This window comes from Hypanus sabinus, chromosome 6, assembly GCF_030144855.1.
Source record: "Hypanus sabinus isolate sHypSab1 chromosome 6, sHypSab1.hap1, whole genome shotgun sequence".
In the NCBI taxonomy this organism is placed as follows: domain Eukaryota; kingdom Metazoa; phylum Chordata; class Chondrichthyes; order Myliobatiformes; family Dasyatidae; genus Hypanus; species Hypanus sabinus.
In genome coordinates, this window is record NC_082711.1 from 65,290,001 (window position 1) to 65,306,701 (window position 16,701).

General features: G+C 39.2%; 1 protein-coding gene across 5 annotated transcripts in view; it reads right to left on the reverse strand.

Moving 5' to 3' along the window:
• The window catches only part of kat2b (K(lysine) acetyltransferase 2B), a 75,841-nt gene that overhangs the window by 14,601 nt on the left and 44,539 nt on the right, over positions 1–16,701 (reverse strand). For 2 of the 5 annotated variants that reach the window (XM_059972341.1, XM_059972339.1), the window contains exons 8-15: positions 15,933–16,055; positions 15,317–15,453; positions 12,701–12,909; positions 10,227–10,353; positions 9,256–9,366; positions 1,919–2,062; positions 728–860; positions 574–610 (exon numbers count right to left, since the gene is read on the reverse strand). In XM_059972341.1, the coding sequence (XP_059828324.1) occupies positions 574–610; positions 728–860; positions 1,919–2,062; positions 9,256–9,366; positions 10,227–10,353; positions 12,701–12,909; positions 15,317–15,453; positions 15,933–16,055 (1,021 nt within the window). The remainder of the gene's footprint in view (positions 1–573; positions 611–727; positions 861–1,918; positions 2,063–9,255; positions 9,367–10,226; positions 10,354–12,700; positions 12,910–15,316; positions 15,454–15,932; positions 16,056–16,701) is intronic. The other 3 variants (XR_009512668.1, XR_009512667.1, XM_059972340.1) reach the window with 2 other exon arrangements.

Here is a 16,701-nt window from a genome sequence, read left to right on the forward strand (position 1 = left end):
GTTCACTACAGAATACCCATCCTCTGCATTGCTCCTGTGGTCTTTATACTTATGTGGCTATTCCAGTGGCTATGGGTAATCATTAACACTTGTGGGTTGACCAGAATGTCAGCTTTTTACATGATCTCTCAAATTTCAAGTGAGTGAGTGACTGGACAGGAGAAGAGAGGATGACAAAGAACTAGTATTTATACAGGACACAGAGATACTGGCTTTCTCTTATTGGTGATCAACACAGGAAATATTAGTTTATCCTTGGTTCAAATTGAATTCAACCATATACATTTATACGGCTAAACAAAATAGCATTCCTCCAGGACCAAGGTGCAAAACACAGTACGTACAGTCACACACAGCACATATAGTTATGATAGCACATACAGTCACAAAAAATACTATTAACACAAGTCCCTGAGCGGCATGGCTTGAAGATTGATGGCGCATGGGATGTTGTCCTGGAAGCCATGTTTCTGCAAGAACAAGTACGCAGCAGTTCCTCATCTCACGCTTTCCCAATTTATTTAAAAGTTCTCCTGCTGTAGTTACAGTTATTTTTTTTTTAAACAGACTTACCCTCTTTCTTTTCCGCTAGGTTTCCAACCAGATTCCTCTGTTGATAAATTAAATCACATCAGCTCTTGTCCACTGAAATCATGTTTAATTTTGAAATTGGCATTGGGTAACACATTCTAGCTTTATTACAAAGAGTAGCCAAAACACTTCAAACCTGTGCTAGTTTGCTTACTTATTCCAGGTATACTTTCAATGGGGATTTGTCGCACTCCCTCTTTGAAGCAGGAGAGTCCTGGATACACTTTGCGAATCTGTGCCTGTTTTCTTTCTATCAATTTTTTTATAATCTTAAGGCAAAAGAGAGTATGGAATAATTAGGGATGAGAACTAGCTTGGAAAGACGTTTCATTTACTATGCCCAATAGACCATATAAATCCGTTAACTGAAACATTCAACAATGAAGAAATAATATGAAAACATTAAAAATAAACTGCAGCTTGTATACAGCCGATCTGTAAATCTAAAGGCATGCCAATACTATAGGTGTTGCACTTAACTGGAATTTAAACTGAATTGTAGGGCATAGAGAAATGAGGAAGAGGTAGGAAACAAGACAACAGAAATATTAATCACTAAGAGAAAAGTAAGGATTAAATTGCCTGCCGCACAATCTCGTCAGTTGGAAAATGCTTGTGTCCTGCTGCTGGTGAAAGGTAAAGTATAGATAATTACTGGGGGGATGACATTAGTTGAAATGGAAGGAAAGAGTTAAAAACAAGATACATGGTTCAAGTATCTTAAGGGAATATCTTATTTGAGAACAGAGGAGTCTGCATCTCGTGTTCTCAATACTTATTCCTTATTTATTTAATATTATTACTTTCTTTTTGATTTGCAGTTTGTTGTCTTTTACACACTGGTTGAATGCCCAGCTGGTGCGGTCTTTCGGTGATTTTATTATGGATTTATTGAGTATGCTCGTAAGAAAATTAATCTCAGGGTTGCATATGGTGACATATAAATTTACTCTATACTTTTGAGTTTTCAGAAACATCGCTGCAACAGACTGAGTCTCAGAACAGACAGAATAGAAACATGAAACATTTATATATTATTGATAAATTATCTCTGCTCTATCAGTTATCTGCATATAATCAATTTTGCTAAAAGTAACATTTGCTATTCAGACTTTGCTTTTATCCATTGAAAGATATATTTTCCTTATTTGTAGATTTAATTTTACTTAGCAGAAAGCAATAGTGCAAACACTAATTAAATCTAGTTTCATTCAAAAATAAAGGCTTGTATCTAGGAAGTAAACTTGCTAACTTGACTTCCAGTCTTAAGCACAATTGAAAGAAACACTGGAAAATGAAACATCAGCAAGGTATAGAAAGCATTCACCTCCTTCTGTTTCTTTATGATCACAGAGAACTCAGTGTATGGGATCCGTGGATTTAGCTCACACCCCATCAGAGTGGCACCTTCATAGTCTTTAATGTAACCAACATACTTCACTTTTGGAACTTTTATATCCTTTGAGAATCCCTGAAATAATTCAGAATCTCAGTTTTGTTTTGTGATCATTTTACAAAACTAAATGGAAAATAAATTCTCAAAAGATAAAACTTCATTTACCCAGAAGGAAATTATTGTTGCAAGGTTGTTCAGTCAGAAATATATACTTCAAAATACAAAATGTAAGCAATATAACAAAAGCGGTTAAGCTGAGAACCACTTCTAAAAATTTCAACCTTTTCCAAATCTGTACCAATCAATACACTCTATTAAAGATTAACAATACACATCAGTTGCTCAGATGTAAAATAATTAAATTAATTGGAATTTACTTCCAGTTGTTTAATTTTAAATGATCATGCATACAATATCAGACAACAAGATTTACATACGCTCAGCAATTGTAAGATATCTGAAAATTACAATTGCATTTACTTCAGATATTTTGAGCTAAATTGTATTGAATCCACATTGAGTTAGTCAAAAATGAATTTTGCATGCTATCAGAGCTCTCATTCATAAGTGGTGATTAACTATGGTGCCCAGTGAAGCACTTGCAGCGTGCAACAGTTAATTAGTATGTCCATTTATAAAAATGACCTGTTGAATTTAATAAAGTGCAGAGTATTTTGTTCTGAAAATCAAACTGAAAGTAGAAAGTAAATACCTCTTCAACCTAATGATACAAAAGTTACATTTTGCATGGCATACTATTTCAACCTTTATATTCACATAATTAATAATACAATCCATAAGCAAACTCCTGTAGATGGTGCAAATCTGGATAGAAACAGAGAAAACAGATCTAACAGTTCACGTTCTGCTTGAACTTAAAACATTAATTCTTATCTACTGAATATTTCCAGTATTTTCTGTTTTTAAAAGCAGAATCATAATCAATTGTTCTAGGAATCAGTGAAACTACAGCCATCCTGCTAACTGTAGTGTTGCTCCTCAACACCAACAAATCTCATTATGAAATGGAGCTAACCTACAGAACCAAGGGAAACTGTTAAACCGACATCATCTGTAATCTAGAACTAAGGTCACTCCAACCCCAGTCATTTAACTGCTGTACATTGACAATCCTTGCACATGCTTATCTGAAGGCTGAGACTCAGGTTACCGTCAAAGGATTTCAAGGAGATGGGCCCTTGAATTTTACTTCCACACAACATGAATTCTCTTCCCACCAGTTCCTGCTATACAACCTACTCACCAGCAATATAAGCTTATCACAAGACTCTGGAAAACGTGGACCGTTTCCTATATTTTGGGAACCAGCTCTTAATAAAGGCTGACAATGACAATAAAATGTATCGCTGCCTCAGTGTGCTAGCCTTCAGTTACTAGCAGCCTGAACAAAAGTTCAACAATAGGACCTCAAACTCAACACAAAATCATTCTCTACCAAGCATCAGTGATCACCCCCAACCCCCTGCCCTTATTATATGGTTCTGCGTCATGGACCATCTAAAGCAGGAACCTCAAAGCACAGAAAGAAACCAATGAATCCTTCACATCTACTGCCAGAGTAAGTAAATCAGTGTCAACACTTTCTCCAGTTCCAATGTCTCCAGAACTGAGACCAAAGTTACACTTCAACAGTTATATTGGGCAGACCACATTATTTACCTGCCTTCCACCACACTGCAGAAATGTATCCTTTACTTTGAGCTCCACTATGGTAAGAGATTACCAGGTGTACAGAGGAATCAAGTTAAAGGTTTTGTCAAAGCTTTTCTTGAACAAAAAAAATTTAACATAGCTCACGCAACTTTGGGAACCCTATGACCAGATAAAATGAGTTGGAATCTGGGATTGGAGGGAGCAAACGAAAGCTCAGTATATGCAGCAGATGAGAGGTACCACTTCACAAGCTACCCCAACTCCCTTCTCATCAAACAATTCCTCCGCACCTCTGGTGGAATTTGTGGTCCCTGTGGTTTATCAAACTCCTCAAAACCCACAGAACTGTTTTGGAAACAAGTCACCCTCAATGTCGAGAGGCTGCTTGTAGAAGATAGAAGGTGTGAGAATTTTATTGCAATGTAAACTCCTTTCTTATCCTAATACATTTTCTAGGATGTATTTCTATACCAGATTCTCACCCTTAAATTAATTAATTTCAGCACAAGTGTTACATCTTGAAGTACAACCAGTTTTAAATTTCCTTTCTAATTTTAGCGAACAACCTTAATCATTTTCAACCTTGCTTTACTTTGCAAAATGATCACTGAAATTTTAGCCTCCCACGCACAAGGAAATCATACCCACAAACCCCCTTTTAAATCCTTCTGACCAACTTCCCATATCTGCCACAGTGGTGAAATAGATCTGATGAAAACCAAGAATAAGATTCTGCCTAACTGAGATCAAAGATTCTCTGCTCATTCTGCTGCAGTTTTTGATGCGTTTGACTACATAATGCTCTTCCATCATGGCCAGCTGGCTTACCCACAAAGTCTTCATTTCCTGCCTCTAAACCACTGTTTACCCCGACCTATTTTTCCTTCACATATTACTCTGTTGCAGATCACTTTAAGGCAGGGGTTTCCATCATTTTTTAATGCCATGGACCAATACTATTAAACATGTGGACCCCAGGTTGGGAACCCCTGTTTTAAGATTTGGCATCAGAATCCATGTTGCAGCTAACATCACTCACTTCTATCTAATTATCACCTCTCTTCATTTCTTTCTGAGCGTTGGATAGAAAATTGGTTGACAGACAAGGAGCAGAGATTGGGACTCAGTAGGACTTTCTCAGGGTATCAGGTAATGACTACTGTGGTACTCAGGATCAGTTCTCCAGCCCCAGCTAATCAAAACATACATCAATGATAAGATGAAGGAGCAAAATATGATATTTCTAAGTTTGCAAAGAACACAAATTGAATTGGGAGTTTGCTGATGACACCACTGTTGTGGACCGTATCAAAGGTGGTGATGAATCAGCATTGAATGGTGTAATAACAACAACCTCTCACTCAATGTCAATAAGACCAAGGAATTTATTGTAGACTTCAAGAGAGGGAAACCAGAATTCCACGAACCAATACTTATCGGAGGATCAGAGGCGGAAAGGGTCAGGAGTGAAATATGCCAACTAGTGGGTGGTGCTGCAGCAACAACCTGGCACTCAATGTCAGTAAGATGAAAGAGCTGATTGTGGACTTCAGGAAGCGTAAGACGAAGGAACACATAACAATCCTTATAGAGGGATCAGAAGTGGAGAGAGTGAGCAGTTTCAAGTTCCTGCATGTCAAGATTTCTGAGGATCTAACCTGGTCCCAACACATCGATGTAGTTATATAGAAGGCAAAGACAGTGGCTATACTTTATTAGGAGTTTGAAAAGATTTGGCACGTCAACAAATACACTCAAAAACTTCTATAGATGTACCATGGAGAGCGTTCTGACAGGCTGCATCACCATCTGGTATGGAGGGCCTACTGCACAGGACTGAAAGAAACTGCAGAAAGTTGTAAATCTAGTCAGCTCCATCTTCAGTACCCAGGACATCTTCAGGGAGCTGTGTCTCAGAAAGGCAGCATCCATTATTAAGGACCTCCAGCACCCAGGGCATGCCCTTTTCTCACTGTTGCCATCAGGTAGGAGGTACAGACGGCACACACTCAGCGATTCAGGAACAACTTCTTTCCCTCTGCCATCAGATTGCTAAATGGATCTTTGGACACCACCTCACTCTTTTTTAAATTTAGTATTTCTATTTTTGCACGTTTAAAAAAATCTATTCAATATACATATACCGTAACTGATTTACTTATTTTTCATTATTATTATTATTTTTTTCTCTCTGTTAGATTATGTATTGCATTAAACTGCTGCTGCTAAGATAACAAATTTCACGTCTCATGCTGGTGATAATAAACCTGATTCTGATTCTAACTTTAAATTCCTGGATGCCACCATCTCAGAGGACCTGTCTTGGACCCATCATATAAACATAATTGCAAAGAAAGCACAACAGCACCTCTACTTCCTCAGGAGTCTGCGAAGATTCTGCAAGTCATCAAAACCCTTGGCAAATTTCTATAGATGTGTGGTGGAAAGTGTGCTGACTGGTTGCATTATGACCTGGATTGGGAACATCAGTGCCTTTGAGCGGAAAATCCTACAAAAGGTAGTGGATTTGGCCCGGTACATCATGGGTAAAGCCTCCCAACTTTGAGCACATCTACATAAAATGTTGCCAGAGAAAAGCAAAGATCCTCACCACCCAGGTCACACTCTTTTTTTTGCTGCTGCCACCAGGTAGAAGGTACAAGTACCTCAGGACCCACACCACTAGGTTCGAGAGTAGTTACTACCCCTCAACCATCAGGCTCTTGAACAAAAGGGGACAACTACACTCATGCAACACACACAAAATGCTAGAACTCAGCAGGCCAGGCAGCATCTATGGAAAAGAGTAGAGTTGACATTCGGGCTGAGACCCTTTATCGGAAACGTCCTGATGGATGGTCTTGACCCAAAATGTTGACTCTTTACTCTTTTCCATAGATGCTGCCTGGTCTGCTGAGTTCCTCCAGCATTTTGTGCATGCTGCTTGGATTTCCAGCCTCTGCAGATTTTCTCTTGTTTGGGATTTTACTACGCTCATTCTATTTCTGGTGTTCCTGCAACCAATGGTCTCACTTTAAGGATTCTTCTTCTTGTTATTTCATGCTCTTTCATTCATAATCGTTATTTATTGCTATTTATTTATACTTTCACGTGCACAGTTTGTTGTTCATTGATCCTGTTTAAAGTTACTGTTCTATAGGTTTGCTGAGTATGCCCGCAGAGAGAGACTCTCAGGGTTGTATGTGGTGACATGTATGTACTCTGATAATAAATTTTACTTTGAGCTGTGAGGAGGACGCAAAAAAACTTCAAAGTGATTTAGACATGGTGAATGAGTAGGCAAATATATGGCAGGTGGAATATAATGTGGATAAATGTGAGGTTTCTCTAACTCAGTAGGAAAGGCACAGCATTCATTAAATGGTAACAGATTGGATCGGAACCTGGCCATTCTTGTACCTCAGTCACCGGAAGCAAACATGCAGATGCAGCAAGCAGTTACGAAGGTCTTCACTGCAAAAGGTGTTGAGTACAGCGGCAAGGATATCTAATTATAATTATACAGAATACTGGTGAGAGTACACTAGGAGTGATGAGTGTCTGATTGGTCTCCTTACCTAAGAAAGGATATACTTGCAATTGAGGGATGGCAGCGGAAGTTCAGCAGACTCATTCTTGGAATGCAGGACTGTTGTGTGAGGAGGGAAGGGGTCGGCCAGTCCTATGTTCAGAAGAGTGAGGGAGGATCATATTGATGCAGAACTCTGACAAGGTGAGACTGGCTGGACGTGGGGAGGATGTCCTTTCTGCCTCAGGTTTTGGAACAGAAGGTCACAGCCTCAGGATACTAGGTGAGCCAGTTAAGACAGAGAGGAGAAATTTCTTTACACAGCAATAGGGTGGTAAACCTAGGGAATTCTCTATCACAGGAAACCGAGGAGGCCAAATTTCTGAAAATATTTAAGAAAGAGGAAGAAAGCTTCTGATAGACAGAAGACATCAGAGGGTATGGGAAGAGGGCGACAAAATGGTGATGGGACCAATCATAATTGTACTGAATGGCAGAGCAGGCTTAAAGGCCTAGCTGACCTAATTGTACTCCTCCTTTCCCACTCTCTTTCATCTCCCCCACTCTCTGATTCATAAGATGCCTGACTATTTGCTTGACTTGACAAGCAGAAATTTTGCTCAGTTTTGGAAGACAAATGCTGTTGCCTTTAGTGCCTATCACAAACTCTATTCCACCCCGAACACCAGTTCTATTCCTCTCTCTGGCAAATGTTTGTCTTGAAATGCAAAGTTTGCAACTTCCATGTCATACTTGGTTCCAAGGTGAATTTTGGATTACACTTCCATGTTACTTTACAGACGAATTGGACAGTGTAAGGTAGGACAACCAGGGTTTTATATGACCTCAAATTTATAAAGTATTACTTGTTCTAATCTCTACAATCTTGAGGTCAACCAAAATTCTGGTGTCCCCATTTACACTATGATCTTCACCAGTCATAATTCAGCAACATCTCTTCTGCAGAGTTCTCTTTCTTGTTTTCATTTCCCTCTCTAACATCTCCTACCCATAAACCACCAAAATATTTTGATACTACAATGCTGGTCTTACAATCTGCCCTAGTTTTATTTGTTCCACCTTTAAAAAAACTGCCAAGGCCAATGTCCTTTCACTTCCTAGAGGTCACCTCTTCTTCTAAGTCACTTCCCAAGAGGCACCTCTCTTTGGCTAACCTAATGGTCATCTGATGGAAGATCTTCACTGACAGTTTTCCAGTTCAGTTTCAGTCCTTGGTTCAAAATGCTTCTGTAAAGCACATTGTGGCATTCTCCAAGATTATCTAAAAGGCACTTAAATGGCAATAATTGTAGTTTCCGTTCATAGAAAAAGCTACCTGGAAGTGAAATATGTTATCTCTGAAAGGTAAATATTTAAGACATTGAACTGGCAAGGAATGAATGGGCCAAAGGCAGAACACCAAATCTTGTTGTCAATGGAAAGCCTAAGCCATTTTGACAGTAGGGCCATATTACCAAGCTCTAGACTGGCTAGATATTCCTGGGGAATTTCATTCCGATTTGGTACTTCCATGCTGCCACAATATTCTGTGGCATAAATCTCAAGCAGCCATTTGGCAAGTGCAGCAGGTGAATGAAGAATGAGATGGGGAGTTGAGGGGGCTACAGGAAGGATTCGCTGCCAACAATATTTCAAAGGATGTGGAGATAGCATGTCTGCTTTCCTGGCCAAATAGTAATAACTCCACATGCAATTATGAGGATCCCACTTGCTTTTCAGTTTAAGACCCTAGAAAGAATCCGAGCAAGAGACAGATGTTAAGTTCACCACAGTGGCACAGTTTTATTAAGTTTGCTGTGAAACTGTCACTTAATAGTTTATGAGACATTGATAAGTAATTGTAATTTTAATTAATGATACTGCAAAAATAAATACTTTAAAAATGGCAAACTGGAGTAACATTGCACAGAAATGAGACAATTAATAACTCCTATTGAAACATGGATTTTTCATGAATAATCATATATGCATAAAATGCATATTGCAAGATATACAATACTGTACTGAGATCCCCCGAGAATATAAAAATCATGAAAGTACCTACCTGTTTTTTAAAATAGCCGATTGCATATTCATCTGCATAAGTAAGGAAGTTTAGAATGTTATGTTTTATGTGATATTCCTTGAGGTGATTCATTAGATGAGTTCCATAACCCTGCAGAATAAACATTTGAGCATTTGCTAAAGAGCAAAATTACGTCCTTCTTTTGCAAAATAGTAATTTACAGTGCCATTGTACTACCTGTGTACTGAAACATAACTTACACACTATTATATATTTCACAACTTATTTTTAAAGATGGCATAACGAGGTAAAGAATGTGGCTCATTAATTTAATGTCGCACAATTACACTAGCCTGCACCTCTCTTTAGCACTGCTGGTTGCTTAGTTTCTCAGTCAGCTTCTGACCTAACCATTCAGAAGTTCATTTTCCATTCTCTGCAAAATTATCTGATCACACTTTGGAGGGCATGAAGTACTGAGCGAGTCTCACCACTTCTTGTCTTGCACGGGAGTGAGTAAGGGCAGCGATGGGGGCAGATCTTGCTTCCAAATATTAATCCAGTGATTCCTTTTGGAAATTTCACCCACTGGGTGAAGACAAATTATTAATCTGATTGGAAGCAGAGGAGGTAAATCAACTGGTATCCTAATTGTCAGCAGTTGACCACTGGGGTATGTGCAAGGTTACGTGTTAGGACCATGACTACTCATTGTATCATGAAGTTATTTCTCTAAATTAGTAGCCAACACAGTGGCAATTAGTTTTGATACATGCAAATTAGTGGCCATTCTCTTTCAATTTAAAACTGGATTGTCTGGAGGAAGTTGGCATGGGCTCAATGAGTCAATTGGCATTTGTTTCTGCTGCGATGGGCATTGATCAAACAGAATGTGAATTAAATGATCCCAGCTCCATGGTCAGCATAAAATATCTATCATTAGCATTAGAGAACATTTATTCTATTTCACACTGATAAAAGAAAAAGTCATTTTTAAATTTCACACATACCTTGACTTGTTCATTAGAAGTCACCGCACAAAACACAATCTCTGTGAAATCTTGTGTTGCAAACATCCGGAAACAGATACCGCCAATGACACGACCATCCTTGATCAAAGCAAGGGTCTTGTGTTTGCTACAACAATATAATCAAATAAGAGTGGCATCAAAATTCAACTATGATCAATCAATCTTTTTGCAGCAATACTCTTTTCAGTCAGTGATCAAGCTGTAAGAGATGTTTCCTCTGCTCTGCTATTTATTTCTGAATGTTGAGCAAAAAAGCGTCAACTCCAGGGATACACCTTAAAAGGTGGTCACAAGTAAATTAATTTTACAATAAATTGATCTTGGGATGCAAAACTGTTAACTTTGAGCTGTAACTTGCAACCAGTCTCACACTGGCAGTTTGTGTTCTGTCATCCTGAGGTATTGTCTGTTTCCACAAACCAAGCTGGAAATTATCTTCATAACAACAAAACAGAATCGGCCTTTAAAGTAGATGATGGTGAACACATTTCACGTGATTAGTTTCATTTGATGACATGAATATATACTAATACATCCTATACAATCGAAAGGTCAATACGCCTCTACTTTCTGAGGAGCCTATAAAGAGCTCATGACTTTGTACTGATGCTCAGTAGAGAACACCCTCACATGCCGCATCACTGAATGGTACGGAAACTGGAAGGCTCCACAACTGGTAGTTAAAATTGCCTAATGCATGCCAGCACCAGATTACTGGCCATCAAGGATATATATATAAATAAAAATGAAGGATCCCACCCACCCCACTCAAGGGCTGTTCGACCCACTCATCAGATTACATGTTTACACTCCAGAACCACCAGGCTCCAAAATGTTTTCCCCCCCCAAACAGTAAGGGTGATCAATACCTCCACCAACACACCCCAACACACCCCCTCACCACCACTACTTTATTATTTCCTGTCAGTCACCTTATGTCCAGGCACTGCTGTGCCTCGTATCGCTTTATGGCCATACATTGAATGTATATACAGTGCCTTGTAAAAGTAATCATGCCCAACCCTTTGTTCGCATAAATGAGTATTATAACCAAGATTTTGATCAATTTAACTAAGAATTCTTATTTGTGAATCACATGGTCTTTTTTCACAGTAGAGCCCAAAAAACAGGGAAATTTTTAAAGCATGAAAAAGTAAGAATTCAAAAACTGAAATATGCGCCAGTTCAAAAGTGTCCATCTCTCTTTGCTCAGTACTAAGTTGAACCATGTCTTGCAAATATTACAACCAGTAGTTTTTTTTTTGGTTAAGTCTCAATTCATCCCTGCAAAATTTAATTTTTAGTACGTTGCACTGCACAAGATTTTAAGCATCATGCAACAGAATTGTTAAACATAATTGTATCCCTTGTGCGCACACAGCACTTGTATGAATACCAGGATCTTACCTGTGCATATGAACCACATAGAAATGAAGACTACAGGATGTGCACTGTTCAGTCCTGCTCCAAAAGCATTCACATTTCCTTACAACACAGAGGGAGATCATTCAGTCCATCAAATTCCCATCAGCCTCATTCTCCCACCTGTCTCTCTCTGACTTTTCCCCTCACATCCTCTAGCTACTCACTGATTCATTACCACTCACCTTCACTATGGCCAATTAGCAAGTCCTTAGGCGTTGTGAGAAATCCAAACTACCCAGGGAAAACCCATGTGGTCATGCAGCCCATGCAAACTCCACACCAAGACCACTATGAACATGGAGTTGTGTAGCAGCAGCACCATTTGTTACATACCAATGTGCATCCTCGCCTGGATGGTGGCCAATGACCCTGTAGTAAAGACATCCCAAGGATACATCCATCTATCTTCCTTTAAGAGAAATTCTCTGCTAAAGAGTAAAGAACCGCGGAGCGAAGTCTCCATTCCCTGTTGCTGCCCTGCAACGCTCACCTTTCTCCAGTATGCCCCAGTCCACCCCGATCTCCTTTCCTGTTTCTCTAATCATCCCACTTAACCCACTCCTATCCCCATTCCAGGGCCTTTTAATCTTCTGCACCCTCACTCACAAATCTTCTTTCCAAACTATCTGGTCTTTTCTGCTCATCTCTTAACCCTGCAACTCTTCTTCAATCATTACCAATCACTTGCCCATCCTCTGAACATCTTCCCCTTGCCACAACCTTTCATTCACCTTTCAGTCTTATTCCATCCAAAGTCTTACATACTACGCCTCCTGCAATGTTTTCCTCACCAATCTCCTCACTGTACTATCATGAGTAGAGGCAAAGGAAAAGCTAAAGATATGATGTGATTGTGAAGTGCACAGCTGGGAACTGCCAGTTTTAACACATGCAAGGCTTTGGGTATCACAGACCCTGCTGCCATGCTCTAAACTAGCAGAGTCACCTCCATGCACTGAAGTATTAATAGCCCATGTATTCACACATTAATAATGCTACAAGCTAGGCAAAACAAAAACTGCACTCACGGGTCAAAGACAAGGCGGGTGATGTATTCCTTGGGCATCCTTGGTAACTGATGGGAAAAAACATTCTGTAGGCCAACGAGCCACATCATCATTTTTTTGTTTGGCTTTTGGGTCAGTGAGTTTCCTACAACGTGGAATTCGATTACACCCCTTCTTTCTTCAAGCCTTGCCGCCTCATCTCTGGCAGCGTGTGCTGATAGTAAACTCGTCTTGAAATACAGAACAGATGTCGGTTTCCCATTACATTTTGTTGGCTTTGAACAAATTCAGGTTTAATAAAACTCCACTTTTGATGCAGTAAAATAAAGCATCATTTGGCTACAACATATATTGAACAAAGTGGAAGTCATAACTAAATTAGGAATTATATTTTGGATTGTGTACATAGACCACTTGAAACTCAAAATCTAATAAGCTACAATTTGTTGTTTTAAATTACGTGGAAAAAAGTTGAAATGATACCTACCTTAATGTTTTCAATTTACAATGCTTAAGCTACAATGAAACAACAATAAATCAAGACATTGAGAGTCTAGGTAGTCAGGCTCAGTGAAAAGTAGTAGTCAGCTTTCAGGGATAGGGAATACGAGTGGGGACCAAAGACAATTTATCTGGAGGAAAATTCTGCCCTTCCAGCATTGGATATTAGATAACCAGTCCAACAATTTTGAAGTAGAGCAGTCATCAAGGAAATGGGAGCAAGATGGAACTGGACGTTGTCTTCATACTGATGAAGTTTTCTGGATAATATTGTTGAAGACTTTTGTAAAGAAATTTTACTTATTAATCAAATCCTAGGTAGCAACAATTTTGAAGGGTTAGATAAGAGAACCAATACATTGTTAGGACTTAACAGCTTTAGCCCTCTACATCTATCCCAGCATCAAGTACCTATCTATACCAATCCCATATCCTGGCACCTAATTTCTATGCTGTGGTGTTTCAAGTATTCAAATTCTGTAACTGTAGCTACCTCCAGCACCCACTCTGGCAGTACATTCCAAATTTTATCCAACTTTTCCTTGAGGTGAAAGAATTCTCCTCAAATATCTTATGTGTCCTATACATCACAGTAACATTCTACCTCTACCAAGGGAAATATTTCTTACCATCTGGGACTCTTTTATACTATTCCCTAGCTAGAGGTCAAATATCCTGACGAAGGGTCTCGGTCTAAAACGTTGACTGCTCGTTTCCACGGATGCTGCCCGACCTGCTGAGTTCCTCCAGTGTGTTGTACATGAGGCAAATATCTTCTTCACTTACTTATCTGTACTGCTGCCTTCAGGAGTCCTTGGACATGCAATCTAATGACTTTCTGTTCCACAGTACACTCTATGATCCTACCATTCCTTGTTTACATAGGACTTCGCAATATCAGCATTCCATATTTTTTCAGGATTAAGTTCCTTCTGCCATTTCTCTGCCCATTTTACAACTTGTGAATATGATTCCTTTTTTAAAAAATGTTTTTATTAAGTTAGCCATTTATAAAGACCAACAGAAGTTTAACAGAAAATGGATTAAACTTCTTAAATAAACAGACTGAGAAAAAAAATACTGAGTAACAAAGGTGAACTGCAGGCCACATTAGCTTCCAACAAGAATTCAATACAGGCAGTCCCCGAGTTATGAACGTCCAACTTATGGACAATTCGTACTTACGAACCGAGGAAGGAGAACACCGTCCGCCATTTTAAGTCAGATCGTGATGCCATCCACCATTTTAAGTTGTTGCTGTGATACTGTGTTGAGTACTTAACTTTGTATTTGGCTTAAATTTTTCTTAGTAAGATTCACCTTGATCCCGCGCCCCCGTTCTGGTTGGCTGGTGGCGCAGTGAGATCAGCGAAGGGCTCGAGAACAGAGTTTCCCGAGTTCGATCTAGTGAAAGACCGCTCCTGTGCCGAGTTGATATTGATCCAGTGACCCCTGTACCATCTGTGCCCGGTTGATGTCAAGCTCGCAACTCGACTTCGTAAAAAAAAACACGGCCACCTCCAGTTTAAATTCCCACGCGGAATATTGTGGAGGATCAAATACCCAAACCCAGCACATCCCCCACTTGTCCCATTTAGCCTGTCACAGTGCAGTGGAGTTTAGGATCCGGGGAATTCAGTATGGTGTTCCTTAGGACCCAGCGGATCTCGGGAGCCGGCGCAGCTCAGGACCCACCGCCTGCAGTGTTTCTGCTCCTTTGACGGGAAGCGATCGCAGTTGAAAATAAAGTGGAAATAATAAAGTGCTTGGAAAGAGGTGAAACGCCATCGGTCATTGGAAAAGTGCTAGGCTACAGTTGGTCAAAGATCGGAACAATTTTAAAGGATAACGGATAAAGTGAGAGTAATGGAGCATGTGAAAGGCCCTGCCCCGATGAAAGCTACAATTATTACTAAGCAACGCAGTGGTTTAATTATTAGAATACATACATTTCTTAAGTGTTTTATATGCATAGAGAGGTAAAATATATACTATATTCTAAGTCAAACTGACGCTAAATAATACTGGATGTACTTGTTCCGACTTACGTGCAAATCTGACTTAAAGACGGACTCAGGAACGGAATTCGTATGTAACCCGGGGACTGCCTGTACATATAGGATGTGATGCACTTACCTCTGGACCCAACATAGTAGCAGGATCTGTGATGGTTGACATTACTTCATTCACCAGTTCCATAGGGATATCTCCCAAGACTCTTTGTCTCTTAGCATCATCCATATTCAAAGATTCTGTCGGTTTTCTTTTCTCTCCTGATGAAATAATAAATTTGGTCAGAAATCAGTTTTTTGAACTTAATGATAAACTTTTAAAGGTTTTTCTAAGCAAATAACAGTAATATAATGTCAAACTATAGCTATACTTGCAACACAGAAATAAAAACTTATATTACTCTCCCAATATACAAGGCATGAAAATAGTCCATCATTTTGGATTAATGGTACTGGTGTCAAAAACCTACTCAAATATTACCAGGGAATATACTACCTGTTTTTTATTCAAGAAGATGGATTTCATGAGTTATCTAGGAACCAATGAATTATTGGTTTAATAATCTTTACTGGTAAACTCTCACCAATCTGAACACAAACTGTTCAGAAGATGCTCCATGGTGATATGTACAAAATACTGAAGCCTCCTTTCAGAAATACACAATAGGTTTTGTAATTTTGAGCTTTGGCCAGGCTTCAGCAAGAACATCTCTACTGTTAGGTTTTACCAATTGTCTTACCCAATATTTGTTCAGAGCCAGAAGTCACTTTCTTCCTCCAGATAGGACTCAAGCTTCCAGAGTTGGTTTGATCAGTACTGCCAGAAATTGGGCTGGATTCATACCCAAATTGCTTGGTGGGAGCTAAAGTTCAAATACATGAAAAATAACTAAATAATAGTGTGACGACAGGCTCACAAATCTGTACAACTTACCCTATTTGTCATAAAGGAAGTAGCTGGATAGCAAACTGGGCATCAAGCATTCTTGCCTTCATTGTTTGGGAGATTCAGTATAATAGCTGGCAAGTCATTTTGCAGCTACAGTGCCTTGAAAAAGTATTCAGCCCCCAATCCTTTGTTCACATGAGTATTACAACCAGGGATTTTGATCAATTTAACTGAGAATATTTATTTGTGAATCACATTCTCCTTTCTTCACAGTAGAGTTCAAATAACAGAGAAAATTGTATAACTAAAAATTCAAAAACTGACAAAAACTGGCCACTCAAGGCCATCACAATACTTTACAATAGGGACATTGTTAGCTGGCTAATGTGCAGTATTAGATTTATGCCAGATGTACCATTAAATATCGAGGCCAGAAGACCTTCTTCCACATCTTTACAGTATCTTCTGCGTGGTGCTTTTCAAAGTGGTTATGGGTAAGGATATGCCTTTTCTTTTAAAGTCAGAGCTTCTTTCTTGCCACTCTTCCATAAATACCCTTTTTGTGCAAGGCTTTAGAGATCGTGGAGCCAAGAACATCACCTCCAGTTGCAGCCACTGAC